At 51.7% G+C, this 12,842-nt stretch overlaps 1 protein-coding gene across 1 annotated transcript; it reads left to right on the plus strand.

Moving 5' to 3' along the window:
* Nucleotides 1-11,922: 11,922 nt before the first annotated feature.
* Nucleotides 11,923-12,519, plus strand: LOC102979971 (protein BEX1-like; the record flags this gene model as incomplete). Its single annotated transcript, XM_028488198.2, has 1 exon — nucleotides 11,923-12,519. A coding segment is annotated over one exon (522 nt), but the record flags the coding sequence as incomplete, so codon positions are not given.
* Nucleotides 12,520-12,842: the final 323 nt, after the last annotated feature.

The following is a 12,842-nucleotide window of genomic DNA, read 5'->3' on the forward strand; positions in this document are numbered from 1 at the left end:
CACCCTCCTGATGGAGGTCAGCACAGATGCACCTCCTCTGCCCCCCAGGGCGGCGCCTGCAGGTTATGATTTGGGGCCCTTACTTCCCTGCCTCAAAGTGTCTCCTTTTCCCACCATGTCAGACTTCAGCATGTGATGTTATTTGGAGATATAGGGTCTTTATGGGGGTAATTAAGTGAAAATGAAGTCTTTAGGGTGGGCCCTAATCCATCATGACTGACATCCTTATAAAAGGGGAAACTAGGAGGTAGACACCCATGCAGGGAGAATGCCATGTGAAGGTGAAGGCAGAGACTGGAGGACTGGCTTCTACAAGCCAAGGAATGTCCCAGGTTGTCAGCAGACCCCCCAGAAACTAGGAGAGAGGCATGAACACATTGTTGCTCACAGCCCTGAGAAGGAACCAACCCTGTGACACCTTGATCTTGGACTTGCAGCCTCCAGAGGTGTGAGACACTAAATTTCGGTCGCTTAAGCCTCCTCCCAGTTAGTGGTATTCTGTTATGGCAGCCCGAGGAAGCTAACAAACCCTCTCTGGGCTGCAGGATTCTAGGGTTTTAGAGGTGATGACCTACTGTGTGCAGGCTTGGAGAGGCAGCACAGTGTGGTGGAAAGAGTGGGCCAGGGCTGGGGCCAGGGACCGAGCTCCAGTCCCACATCTCCCATTGACTTGTTGGGCTCAGTCTTCCTGCCTGTGAATCAAGGGCATGGGACTCCAAGATTTGTGGCGTCCCTCCCAGCCTTGACTTTCCCTCCTTGAGGAGCGGTGAAGAGGAGGCCCAGTGAGGTCAGATGGCCCAACTGGGGTCTCCCAGCGTGTTAACAGGGAGTGGGCCTGGGAGCTCAGCCTTTGCCTCTCGCATGGTGATGGGTCCTTTGCCCTCAATACCTCTTAGCAGAGTCCACGGTGAGCCTGACCTTCTCCTCTGAGGCTCTCTTTCCAGACCCTGGGTGGCCTTGGTGTCGTGTGTGTGCACACGCACGTGGTGTGATGAGGCCCTAGCTGTTTGGAAAGGCATCTTCCTGCAGGAGGGAGCGGTGAGTAGGGCCCCGCTGGTACCCTGTCAGTTCCAGCACTGCCTCCCCAGGCTGCCTGGATGGAAGGCCTGGGTGGCCCACAGCCCTTGATCCCACTGTGCAGAGTCACAATATGTCTTTGTCTGGCCAGGACTTCTGAGGACCGTGGAGACTGATCACATGCCCCACCAATATTTTCTTGGGGTCCCTAGTGGGAGGCTCGGTGCCCTGGCTGTCTTTCTGACTTCCCTTCCTGTCTGCCTCCAATGTCTTCTGAGAGCCAGCCTCGGGACTCAGGCCACTCAGTGCCAAATGGACAGCAGCTTTCTAAAACCAACAATTTGCAGTTATCAGATTGTTGCAGAGTGGTTCTCTGCCTCTTTGTCTTTCAGGGCTTGAAAGGCTGATCCAAGGAAGGTCTCCAGTGAGGTGCTGCAAGGCTCTGCCCTCAGCTGGGGCTGCGTAGGCTACTCTCAGCCGTTAATTTCATGGAGCTGGAAGGGATAGTGGAGATGCTGGTTGACACAACCAGATTTTACAGGTTCAGTGTTTGAAAATATGAGTTTGAAAAGTGACTGCCTGAGTGTATGGTGATGGGGTCTGTTTCATAGTTCTTTGTACAAAAAGAATCTGGAGGTCATAGTGGTACCCAAGCTCAGTATAAGCTGACAATGCCAGAGCAAGGAAACATAATTGAGGCTGTATTAATGAAGGTATGGCTTCCTGAGCAAGGAGGTAACAAGTCTGTTGTTTCTGACTTATCTGACTTCCTGTTCATCAAACATGGGAATTCTGCCTATAAGCCTCCAGTGACAAGGAGTTCTCTCTCTCTTGAGGTGGCTCTGTCTGTTAGAAAGTTCTTTCTTATATTCTGTCTCCTTGGGATTTTATTCAGTAATATTTGTCAAGTACCTATTGGGTGCCATAATGTTTTTATCTCTGTTCTCTGACACTCATTAAGCTTATCTGCTCTCCTATCCTCTGAAAGTCTTCTGCATTTTCCAGACATTAACCCCATCTTTCATGCCTTCCCTTCTCTGGGGAAGACAGCCCTTCCTCCTTCATCAGTTTTTCCCAGGACATGGCTTTGAGAACCTTTCCTTCTTGGTTGTGACCCACTTTATCATTTGCCCATTAACCTTGATCTTGAACTCCATGTGGGGCCTGGTGAGACCATCACTCCCTTGTTCTGATGATGATACTCCTATTGATGCAGCCAGAGATGGCAGGCCTGGTACTGTGCACCCTTAAGCCTCTTTGACCAGAGTTTGTGACCTTGGATGTTTCTTCAGCAGTGGTTCACTCATTGTCTCCTGAAAGGACTTGCATTAAGTCACACAGTGAGTTCGAGAGCTGGACTCCTGTTTCAGCCCCATCCTGGCTGCAGCCTTTCCTTTCCCTCCTCCTCCTTGCTGTTGCACCAGAACTGACACTTCCCCTAAACTCCCTGATCAGGGCTTTCCAATTTCAACCTGTCTACACTGAGAAGGGTTAATTATTTGGAGTGCCCTACGGCCCAACTTAGAAAGTCCCTTTCTTTCTCTAGGACTCAGTTTGCCCTGTGTGAAATGAGGAGATCAGTCCAGCTCCCTTCTACAGCCCCCTACAGCCCTGATATCTCACGTGCTGGTGCATGATGTGGGCACTTCCGCTCCCATGACCCGCCAGCAAGATCAAGGCTTTGGTGGCGCCACTCACATCACACACGGCGTAGGCAGTTCAGCTGAAGCCTCTTTCAGGAAGCCAACGGGGAGACAAGTCCTCCCCCAGTCACCTGTGGATATCAGGGAGAGGCCCCCACCCACAGGGAGAACAGACATTAGCATCCGTGTGGTCACCACTCGGAGGTACACAGATTAGGGCTAAGCACAGTCAGGGAGATGTGTGCTTTTGTCAGTGAATCCCCTTGTTCTGAGAGCAAATCTCCATCTTGGCAGGAGGGACTCTTACTTGATGGGGCTGAGTTCTACGAGCGACTGTAAATTCTCAGTAAAACAGCCCCATTGGGCCTAATTTCAACCACTTAACCCAGAGGTTGCATTCTTGAAGTGTTCTGCCAAATGCATTCATCTCCTGGCCTGGGAGACCAGAGCTGCTGAGCGTTTTTGCACGCAGCAGCTGCACTGCCACCAGCCTGTCTGTTCTCACCTGCCTGAGCCCAAGCTTGAGACTCGGGGTCCTCCAAGTCCCTTTTCTTCCCACTCCCACATGAGGGAGCCTTCCAGAGTGGCTTCTCCGCAAATGCAGGTCTGTGCTGGCCACTGCTGCTCCTGTCTGTTTGAGACCAAACAGCTGGGCAGCTCGGTGAAAACCTGGTCAGCTTTGGAAACCCTGTCTGAATGCCTAATTCAGTGAGACGCAAAATCAAGTTGGCCAAACGACAGCTGAAACGGGCAAGCAGAGTCCAAACGCCTGGTGAACTCAGTTAAATATGAGTCGTTGGGCCAGACAGTGCCAAACAAGCCATCAACGTGGCCCAGGAAATGGGTATCTTCAAAACAACTGGGTCAAACCTTAACAATGCATTGCCTCAGTTTGAATAACGACTCAACTTGGTCAAATAATAGGAAAGCAATTGTTCAACTTAGCCAAACAAGCAATCAGCTTGATCAAACAATTCACAAACAACCTGTCTTTAGAGTTAAACAAAGCCAAAACACCGAACCAACTCAACAACTAGCCATTAGGTCAGACAATGCCAGAACAACGGGTCAGCTGGGTCAGATGATAGCAACACACCCAGTCTGTTGTAAACAGCCGATCGACTGCCTCAAACAATGTCAAAATATTTGGGTTAATTCACTCAAACATCCAGTCAGTTCAATCAAACCCAGCCAGCTCAGTTAACGAATGCCAAAACACCCACCCAACTTAAATAGCCAGTCAGATGGGTCTAACCGTGACGGAACAACTGGTCAACCTGGTGAAACCACCAATCACCACAGCCAAATAAGCAGTCAACCCGATCAAACTAAGCAAAAGCCACAGGTCACCCTGGTCACCAAGCCGTAACAAAACACCCACTCCGTTCTGTCAAACAACCTCTCAAGCAGGAGAGGCTGTGTCTAAACATTCAGTCAATTCTATGAAGAGCCAGTTGCCTCGATACCATGAAACCAAAACAACCACTTAACTTGGTTGAATTAATGACAGAGCCAAGTGCTTAGAGAGCACCTCTGCTCTGTCCGGCCTTCCCAGGCAGGCAACGCCAGAAGAGGTGGTCGACACAGCTAAGAGAACTGTTCGCTTCTTTATACTTCACTGGAACACCCATCAGTTCAGTCTCAAACATCCAGAAAGAAAGCAGACCTGTCACTCGATTGGATAAATAAACTCTCTAACTTGGAGATTGGGTTTCTTGGAGAGAATGGTCATGGGTGGAGGGGGAGAAGATCTGTGAGAGCTGTTTCTGTCCCTTCCCCCAGCCTGAGGTAGGGTGGGAAGATGACCCCTCCAGTGCCCTCATTGCAGAGTATTTGGGATGGGGATACTTTTCTCCAGTGACCAGACTGTGAGGGGTGAGGCTGCTCAATACATGTAGTGACCTAGTGGTAAGCTTACTGAACTCAATGTGTTGGGTTAGTTAGTTCTCAGAGTAAGGCACTAGCCCCACAGCACGAGCCTGATTTCCAAGGCCCGAGGCCCTCACTGGGACTAGAACTCTCCTCAAGTGCAGGAGCTCTGGTCACCACCAGAGCACCATTGTTCGGAGCTTAACAATGACAGTGACCTTACTGAGCCTTTAGTGCATGCCAAGGACTGGGCTAAGAAGCTCTTTTCATACTTCACCACACGTTCTCTTTCAAAACTCAATGAGGTCAGCACTGTTATTACCCACCTTCAATAGATGAAGTTTATGGGGGTTCACAGGGGTGAAGAGAGTTATCTAAGGTCACAGAGCTATTAAGTGGCAGGGCCAGGGTTCGAAACCAGCTCTAACCTTAGGAGCCAGCTGTGCCTTCAAAATAATTATTGAAAGAAAGGATGAAGAAACGAATTGGCCTGAACTGCAGGGCCCTGGTGCAACGGTGCATAAGGAGCTTCTGTGTGTGCCTGGTTTGTGGTGGCTATAAGACAAGAGGTACTTCATTCTGGGCGAGACTCAGGTATAGACAGGTTGGAAGCCTGAATTTCAGTAAAGCACACTCTCAGCTTAGATTCCACCCTGGTGCTGAGCCCTCTTGCCTAGGAATGCCAAACGGGCGTTACTCATTCCCCCAAAGGCCAGTGGGCTCTGAGGTACCTGGACCTACAGGCAGCCTCGAGGTCTGGCTTACAGGACCAGGGGACAGGCGACTTCCTGAGCTCTGCCCAATCCTCGCCACTAAAAGCCCCCTAGGCGCCTGCCTCCTGGACCGGCCGCGGGTCTGAGCCCCCACTGACCGCGACAGAAGCCCTCCCTTCATTCAGGGAACCATTGGCGTTGACTCAGTCCCCACATTCGCCACAGACCATTTGATGGAACGCTAACGCAAATCACCGGGGCAGGAAATGTCGTAAAGAGAAAAGTAATCTTCTGACGGAAAAATAAATTATCAGCCGTGTTCTGAAGGAAAAGAAACATTCTTAAATAATTTCTCTTGCTGTTGGTATTGGCTGGCAGTGTGGGCCAGCCAAGCAAATGGTAATTTCCAAATTAGATTATCCATTATGTCATATTAGTTTTATGTTAGAAAAACAAACAGGATCAGAGGAGAAGTGCCAAGGTTGGCAGGCCGTGCTTGCCACGTGACTGGCTGCATTTCTACTGCAGAATGTTTCATGATTCGGGGGAGGTGGAAGAGCGAATATTCAGACAGAATGGGGGCGGGCACAGGTTGGCTGCCAGGAGGGAAGGTACCTCTGTGAGTGCTGGTAGCAGCCCGGGGCGGGAGGCAGGGGGCACCGCACATCCTCCTCTCTCTGGGGATCTGGCCCATCCCTGAGGGGCTGGCCCAGAGCACTGGCTTCCCAGTAGGGCACCGTGGCCAGTCAGTGTTCATGGGAGCAGCAGGTGGAGGTGCCAAGGTGGGGTCCCGACAGGGGAAGACCTGGTGGGGCCCTGTTGGTGGCCCCAGTTCCCGAGGAGAACTGTCTGTGTCTCCCAGAGCGCAAAGCCAGGGGAAAGCTTAGGAGGCAGACTTTGGCTTGGAGTCATCCTGCCAGCTCACCTTTAAAGGGGGCCTACTACGTGCCAGGTGACTTACCTGTACTCATTTGCTCCTCACGACAGTCCCACAAGAGACAGCGCAGGTAGAAATGGAGAGCCGGCGAGGTTAAGTTGCCCAGGTTAACTTGCCTGGGATTACATGACTGGGAAGTGGCAGAGCCTGCAGGGCCTGAAATCTTAACCACCAACCACTGGGTGATGCTTGGGCCCACAGGAAATGCGAGTCTCCCTGACGGGAGTGCCTGTAAGCGGTGGGGAGGGGAAGGGATGATGAACTGCTGCTGGTCAGGAGGGCTCCTGCCGCCGCTGAAGCATCAGAGTCCTGACCTCTAAAACCCCTTCGTCCCTAAGACTGTAGCTCAGACTTCTCCAGTTGTTGGCGTGTGAATTTGGGCAAGTGTCTTTCACCAAACTGTGAGCTTCTCAAGGGCAGGGATCTTGTTTGATTATCTCTGGATACTTTGTACTCAGCACAGAGCTTGGTACTGCTATCAGTGTTCACAGCACAGACAGGAAAAACAGGAAACCTAGATGGCTAGAACTGGAAAGGGGTCAGGGGCCGTAGCAGCCTGGGTCTGGGTTTCCGGACCTCTGCTGTCTGCCAGGCTGCCTCCCGGCCCGTGATAAGCATCACGCGTCAGTCACAGCACTCCTGCCCCTACAGTCCTTCTCAAGCAGTCACTAGCAGGCCATGAATGCTGGCACCGAAAGGAAGCCTATTTGCTACTCTTGAACTAGCCCACCTTCTAGTTTGCAATTGAGAACACGGAGAGCATAGGAAGGGAGAGGCAACACAGCCAGTCAGGGACAGAGCAAGATCCAAGCCCGCCGTCCAGAGCACGCAATGAGGTTAAGAGAGAAGACGGAATGGATTAATGAGCATGTATCTGACAAGTAAGAGTGCATGCCAGCTTCGACTGCATGGAGTCTGGATGAGGAGATGAAACAGAATCTGGGGACCAATCGGGCAGCAATGCAGGCTGGAAGTCCATCACTTTGGACACTCTCATCCTCAAAATATTTTCCATCTTCCTCAGAACATCTGGGTTCTGCTTCCAACTCTTTCCTTTGGCAGCCTACATCCTGTCTCTGGACCTCAAATTTTCCATCTGTTACATGAGGGCAGGCGTGGTGCTCAACCTCCCTAAGATGTAAACTCCTCTGGCTGTAATAGTCCAGGGTTTTGTGCCCCCAGATTCAACTCAGATTCTCCCAAGACTCTACTGCTCCTTGGGTTGAGTCAGGCCACCAAGGGGGAGAGGGAGCATTCTGCATGATTCCTGCTTAACTTCTGTACAGATGCCCTTGGTGGCCTGGAGGGTAACTGCAATTCCTGACTTGCTTCCTGTGTCCTCCTGGGGTACTCGGCTCTTGGGGAATCATCTGATCTGAAAACACATGTATTCACTCACCAAAATACCCTTTGAGTCCCTCCTCTGGGCCAGGCCCCTTGCCGAGTACTAGGAACCCTATTTCTACCTGTGGAGGCACTCACAGTCCAGTGGAGGCAGGGGGTGTGTGTGGAAATGTATGGAGGCCCACCCCAAAGCAGCATGTGCTGTGACTGGGGTATGGACGTCCCATGAGAGTACAAAGGAACCTTCCTGGTAAGTCCTCCTGGAAAGAGGGATGTCTGAGCCTAATCCTGAAGGATGAGGCAGACTTTGGCGAGAAGGGCAGGGGAGGGGGGTACGTGCTCCTGGTAGAGGGAACAGCACAAGCAAAGGCCCAGTTGTAGGAGGCAGAGTGAGTTGCAGGTCGAGAACAGGGTGGTGTTGTGGACTGGAGACGGGACCTGTGGGCGTGAGCTGCAGGGCAGGTGAGCAGGGACAAGCATTCTTTTCCTCAAAAGTATTTATTGGGCTTCCCTGGTGGCGCAGTGGTTGGCAGTCCGCCTGCCGATGCAGGGGACGCGGGTTCGTGCCCCGGTCCGGGAGGATCCCACGTGCCGCGGAGCGGCTGGGCCCGTGAGCCAGGGCCGCTGGGCCTGGGCGTCCGGAGCCTGTGCTCCGCAACGGGAGACGCCACAGCAGTGAGAGGCCCGCATACCGAAAAAAAAAAAAAAAAAAAAAGTATTTATTGACTACTGAACACCAGGCTAAATTGTGAAAGGCCTTGAATGACATTCCCAGATCCCAAATTTCCCTTCCTGGGCCCTGGCCTGTGTGCCCCTAACATTTATGATAAGAATTTGTTTCTAAATTTAGTTAATTATGTTTGGTTTCCTCCGTCTCCCCTTGGGGATAGCTGCACTAGAAGGAGTTGGGACAGGAAACTGGCCTCAGGACTGGGACTAGCACCAGGGACAGTGCAGTCCAGGACAGGTGAAATAACAAGGGTGGGAGCCAAGGACATGTCCTGGCCAGCTGGCCTCTCCACCTGGCTTTTGCTCTCTCTCCTTGGCTGCCTGTGTCTTCCTAAGGGCACAAGGTCCAGCAGCCTCAGTCTGCCCAGAGCTACCCTCTTCACCAGTCTCTGAGGTTGGTCCCACGTCTGGACATGTTTGCTCCTGAGGGGAAGGTGTTTGTAGGTTTGGAGCCAGGGCTGTTCTCAGGCGTGCCTGGGGTGGGGCGCACTCTGGGCTGGCTGAGTGCAGAGGCTGGAGTGGAGTGGCTGAAGGGGCCGGAGGGCAGAGGGGACCCTTGGGGCAAGAGCTTTGTGAAGGAAAGTCCCAGAACAGGGAGGAGGTGGTGTCTCAGCCAAGAGGCAGAGCCCTTCGAGGGCAGGGCGAGTGCAGGGCCCGGACCGTGGGAGAAGCGGTCCTGGTGGAAGGGAAACAAGAGGGAGGCCTCATTAACTGCCTGATTCCAGTGGGCTGGAGCTTTGCTCACATTGTCTCATAGAACACTCCAATTACCTTGTGAGGGAGGGTCATGCCCCCATATTGGGGTTGGGTTTGGTAATAGTGGCACAAGCGCAGAGAGCTTAAGCAAATTCCCCGAGGTCACACAGTCAGAAAGTGGTGCCGTTGGGATCAGAACTCAGTCTGTCTGACTCCCCAGTCACTCCTCTTTGCAGTATGCCACTGTGACTCTGCATTTCTTGCTTCCCTCCTTTCCTAGGTGTGGTGAACCGCATCCCTCCCTATCTTCACGTGCTGTTCTTCGGTCTGGAACATCATCTCTTCTGTCCATATTCCTTACCTGGTGATATTCTCATTTTCTTCAGGTCTGGGTCCTATGTGAAAGTTTCTTTGATCCTCCCAGGTAGATTTTATTTTATTTTGTCTATCCGTCCATCATCCATCCATCCTCCACCATCCATCCCTTTATCTCTTGACTTGTTCCAGAAGGATTTCTGGCCTTCTGGGTAGAGTTAGTGGCTGCCTCCTTTGTGATTCCACAGCACTTCGTCAAACAGGTGAGCGCCACCACACTTGACTGCATGTGTTTGTTCATGTGTCTGTTGGTCCACCAGCCTGGGAGCTCCCTGGGGGCAAGAGTGGTCTCCTTCTTTCTGTTCTTGGCATTGCCCAGCAGATTCTGCTTCCTGTCCACCTCATCCTGACTCTTCTTTTGCACAAAATTTGGTCTGTTCCTCAAAGAGAGAAATTTCAATGTCTGGAATGACTTTGCGTTGAAATTAAGAGGTTTTTGGTTTTGTTTTTGTCTTTTTGGTGTCAAGAGAGACACTTCCAAAAAGCTGCTGTGAGATGGGAGAACTGAACTGGAGTGGAGGTACTGCTAAGAAGTGGTTTCATTTGCTTTTCCCAGGACCAGGGGATGATGCTGGAACTGTAGAGAATTCTGGACATTTTAGGGACCCTGCACTAGCCTTAGCAGCCTGGGTTGGGTAAATCTTTGTTCAAAACTAGTGGCTCATGGAGGGATGCTTGGGCATGAGCCAGTTCTGGATGGGGATGGACTGAACATCAGTCAGTTTTTTTCTCAGTTATGTTGTGGTAACAGACACACTATAGCATGCCCCAAATAGGGGCTCTACAATAACAAGTTTATTTTTCGCCCACATTATATTTTGTCTGTGGTGGCTGTGGGTTGACTGTGGCTCTGTTCCATGCATCCTTTTTATTCCAGGATCCTTGTGAAGGAGCTGTCCCTACTTGGGACATGACATACTCAGTACAGAGAGAAAAAAGAGAAAGGGCCGAACCACGCAATAGCTCTTCACTCACATTCCACTGGCCAAAGCAGGACAACAGCTGAGTCTAATGTAAACTCTTCCCATGGGAGGCACTGGAAGCCAATCAGGAGCAAGAACACAACCTATTGCAGGTCAGAACCATCCTGGGGACTCAAGCCAGCTCCCTTCCAGGGAGCTGTCTTATTTCAGAGTCCACGTCTAAAAGTCACCTCCTCTAAGAAGCCCCCCCGGGATTGACCCTCCGAGTCAGGATTGGTGCTCTTCCTCTGTGCCCCCACGCCCTTTTGCTTTTCTCATTCCTTACCCATCATGCTGTGTGTGATGTCTGTTAATGTGTGTGAATCTCCAGGCAGCAGCCAGCTCCTGAGAGTTGATAGCATGCATCTCTTCCCAGCTCCACAAGTGGGCAACTTGAACTTGGCCAGGTTGGAGTATTTACATCACAGAAAATAATAAATGCTACAAATAAGGACTATTTTCCTCCCGCAGAGGCAGCAAACACTTGCCATCAGTCACTGCCCTGGAGTACGGACAACGTGAGGGCCAGGTGTGCCGTGCTCACCTCTGCCTTCCTGTAGGGTCTGGCGGGGCATCGGCTCTTCCACAAAGGATGACTAATGGCCTGAGTGGGTGGGGGAATGAATGGGTGCATGTTTGGGTAGTGGGATAGAGCAGCGAATGAATGCATGTCTGGCTGGATGGGAGCTCCCGGCTGTGTCTCTCTGCTCTTCCCCCCGGGATCTCCTCCTCCTCCCTGTGCTCATTGCCCCAGGGGAGGTATGTGACAGGCAGAACACAGAAGGCCTGCAAGCCTTCCTGGCCTTTGTTCTCCAAGTCTCTGAGCTTGTGGAATTGAGAGAGTTTACAGACAAAGTAAAGGGGAGAAGAGGGGTCAACAGAGTATCTTGAAGAAACATAAAGGGGAGTCGAGGAGAAGCACAGCCAGGCCTGTATGTCCGAAGCGGCTTTGCTGGGAGGTGATAAGAGCCTCAGGAGGAAGGGCTGTGGGGTGCAGCCAGGACACAGTGCCCTGGAGGTAGCAGAGGGTGGCCAGACATGCAGTGTCATGTCGGGGGGCGGGGCCTCAGATGCAATCAGTGTGGGCCAATGCCTTGCCCCCACCCCGCAGCTTGACATCATGTAATCCCCGAAACGTGGACTGACCCCAGAAACATGGGGTAAGAAATTAGGTTATAGGAAACAAAGAAAGTGACGTTTCTTGCCCCCTTTACTCCCACGCTGGTTCCCGAGATTGACACCTGAGATTTATACTTGCCACTCACGAATGATTTAGATCAGAGGTGGGCAAGTGTTTTGTGTAGAGGACCCTAGAGTAAATAATCTCAGCTCTGCCGGCCATACAGTCTCCTTCACAACTGTTTAACTCTGCCATTGCAGGGAGAAAGCAAGCACAGGCATAACGTAAATGAACAGTGTGCTGTTCCACTAAAACTTCATTTATGGACACAAATTTGAATTTCATATAATTTTCATGTGTCTTAAAATATTCTTCTTTGGATTTTTTTTCCCAACCATTAAAAAATGTAAAAGAGGGCGCACGTGACCGGCCCGCGCCAACTCGCGCATGCCCCGCCCTAGTGTTAGACCGGGCCGTCGCTGGCTCCCTTCTCGGTCCCTGCTCCCGGTGGCCCTGAGGGAGTGCGGGCCGGGGTTGGCCCCCAAGAGTACGAGGCGCGGGGGCAGCAGGTCTGCGAGTGGAAGTGTCGTGGCGGCGCACTTGCAGCAAGAATCGGGAGGAGCAGGAGACCGTGAGGATAGGCCCAGGAGCAGTGGCGTCCAAAGAGGAACAAGCAGTAAAAAATCTCTACATGGAAAATGCCAACCAGGAGAATGAAAACACTGATGAAAAGGGGCAAGATGCTAATAAAGGAGAGCCTTTCGCCCTCCCTTTGGAAGCTGGTGAATATTGTGTACCTAGAGGAAATCGTAGGAGGTTCCGTGTTAGGCAGCCCATCCTGCAGTATAGATGGGACATGACTCAGAGGCTTGAAGAGCCACAGGCAAGGATGAGAGAAGAGAATATGGAAAGGGTTGGGGAGGAGGTGAGGCAGCTGATGGAAAAGCTGAGGGAAAAGCAGTTGAGTCATAGTCTGCAGGCAGTTAGTACTGACCCCCCTCACCGTGACCATCATGATGAGTTGAGCCTTATGCCTTGAAGCCTGATGTTTTCCCTGAAGTTAGTAGGGAGACACACCTGCTTCCTAAACTTCCATGTTTGTGAGGTACCTTTGTTGTAAACCTTTTGGTGTTACTTGTTTCTTGCGGGTCTCCTGTTACCAGCTTCTAATTGAATGTTGTGTTTCTGACCCAATCTGTAAGTTTCTGTCAGCAGGAGAGTTTTACCTATTGCATGGAGAGATGTTCTTTATATATTGTGAAGTTAATAAAGCAGTTTAAAAAAGCAAAAAAGGGCTTCCCTGGTGGCGCAGTGGTTGAGAGTCCGCCTGCCGATGCAGGGCACACGGGTTCGTGCCCCGGTCCGGGAAGATCCCACATGCCGCGGAGCGGCTGGGCCCGTGAGCCGTGGCCGCTGAGCCTGCGCGTCCGGAGCCTG

Source organism: Physeter macrocephalus, chromosome 4, assembly GCF_002837175.3.
Source record: "Physeter macrocephalus isolate SW-GA chromosome 4, ASM283717v5, whole genome shotgun sequence".
Classification (NCBI taxonomy): Eukaryota; Metazoa; Chordata; class Mammalia; order Artiodactyla; family Physeteridae; genus Physeter; species Physeter macrocephalus.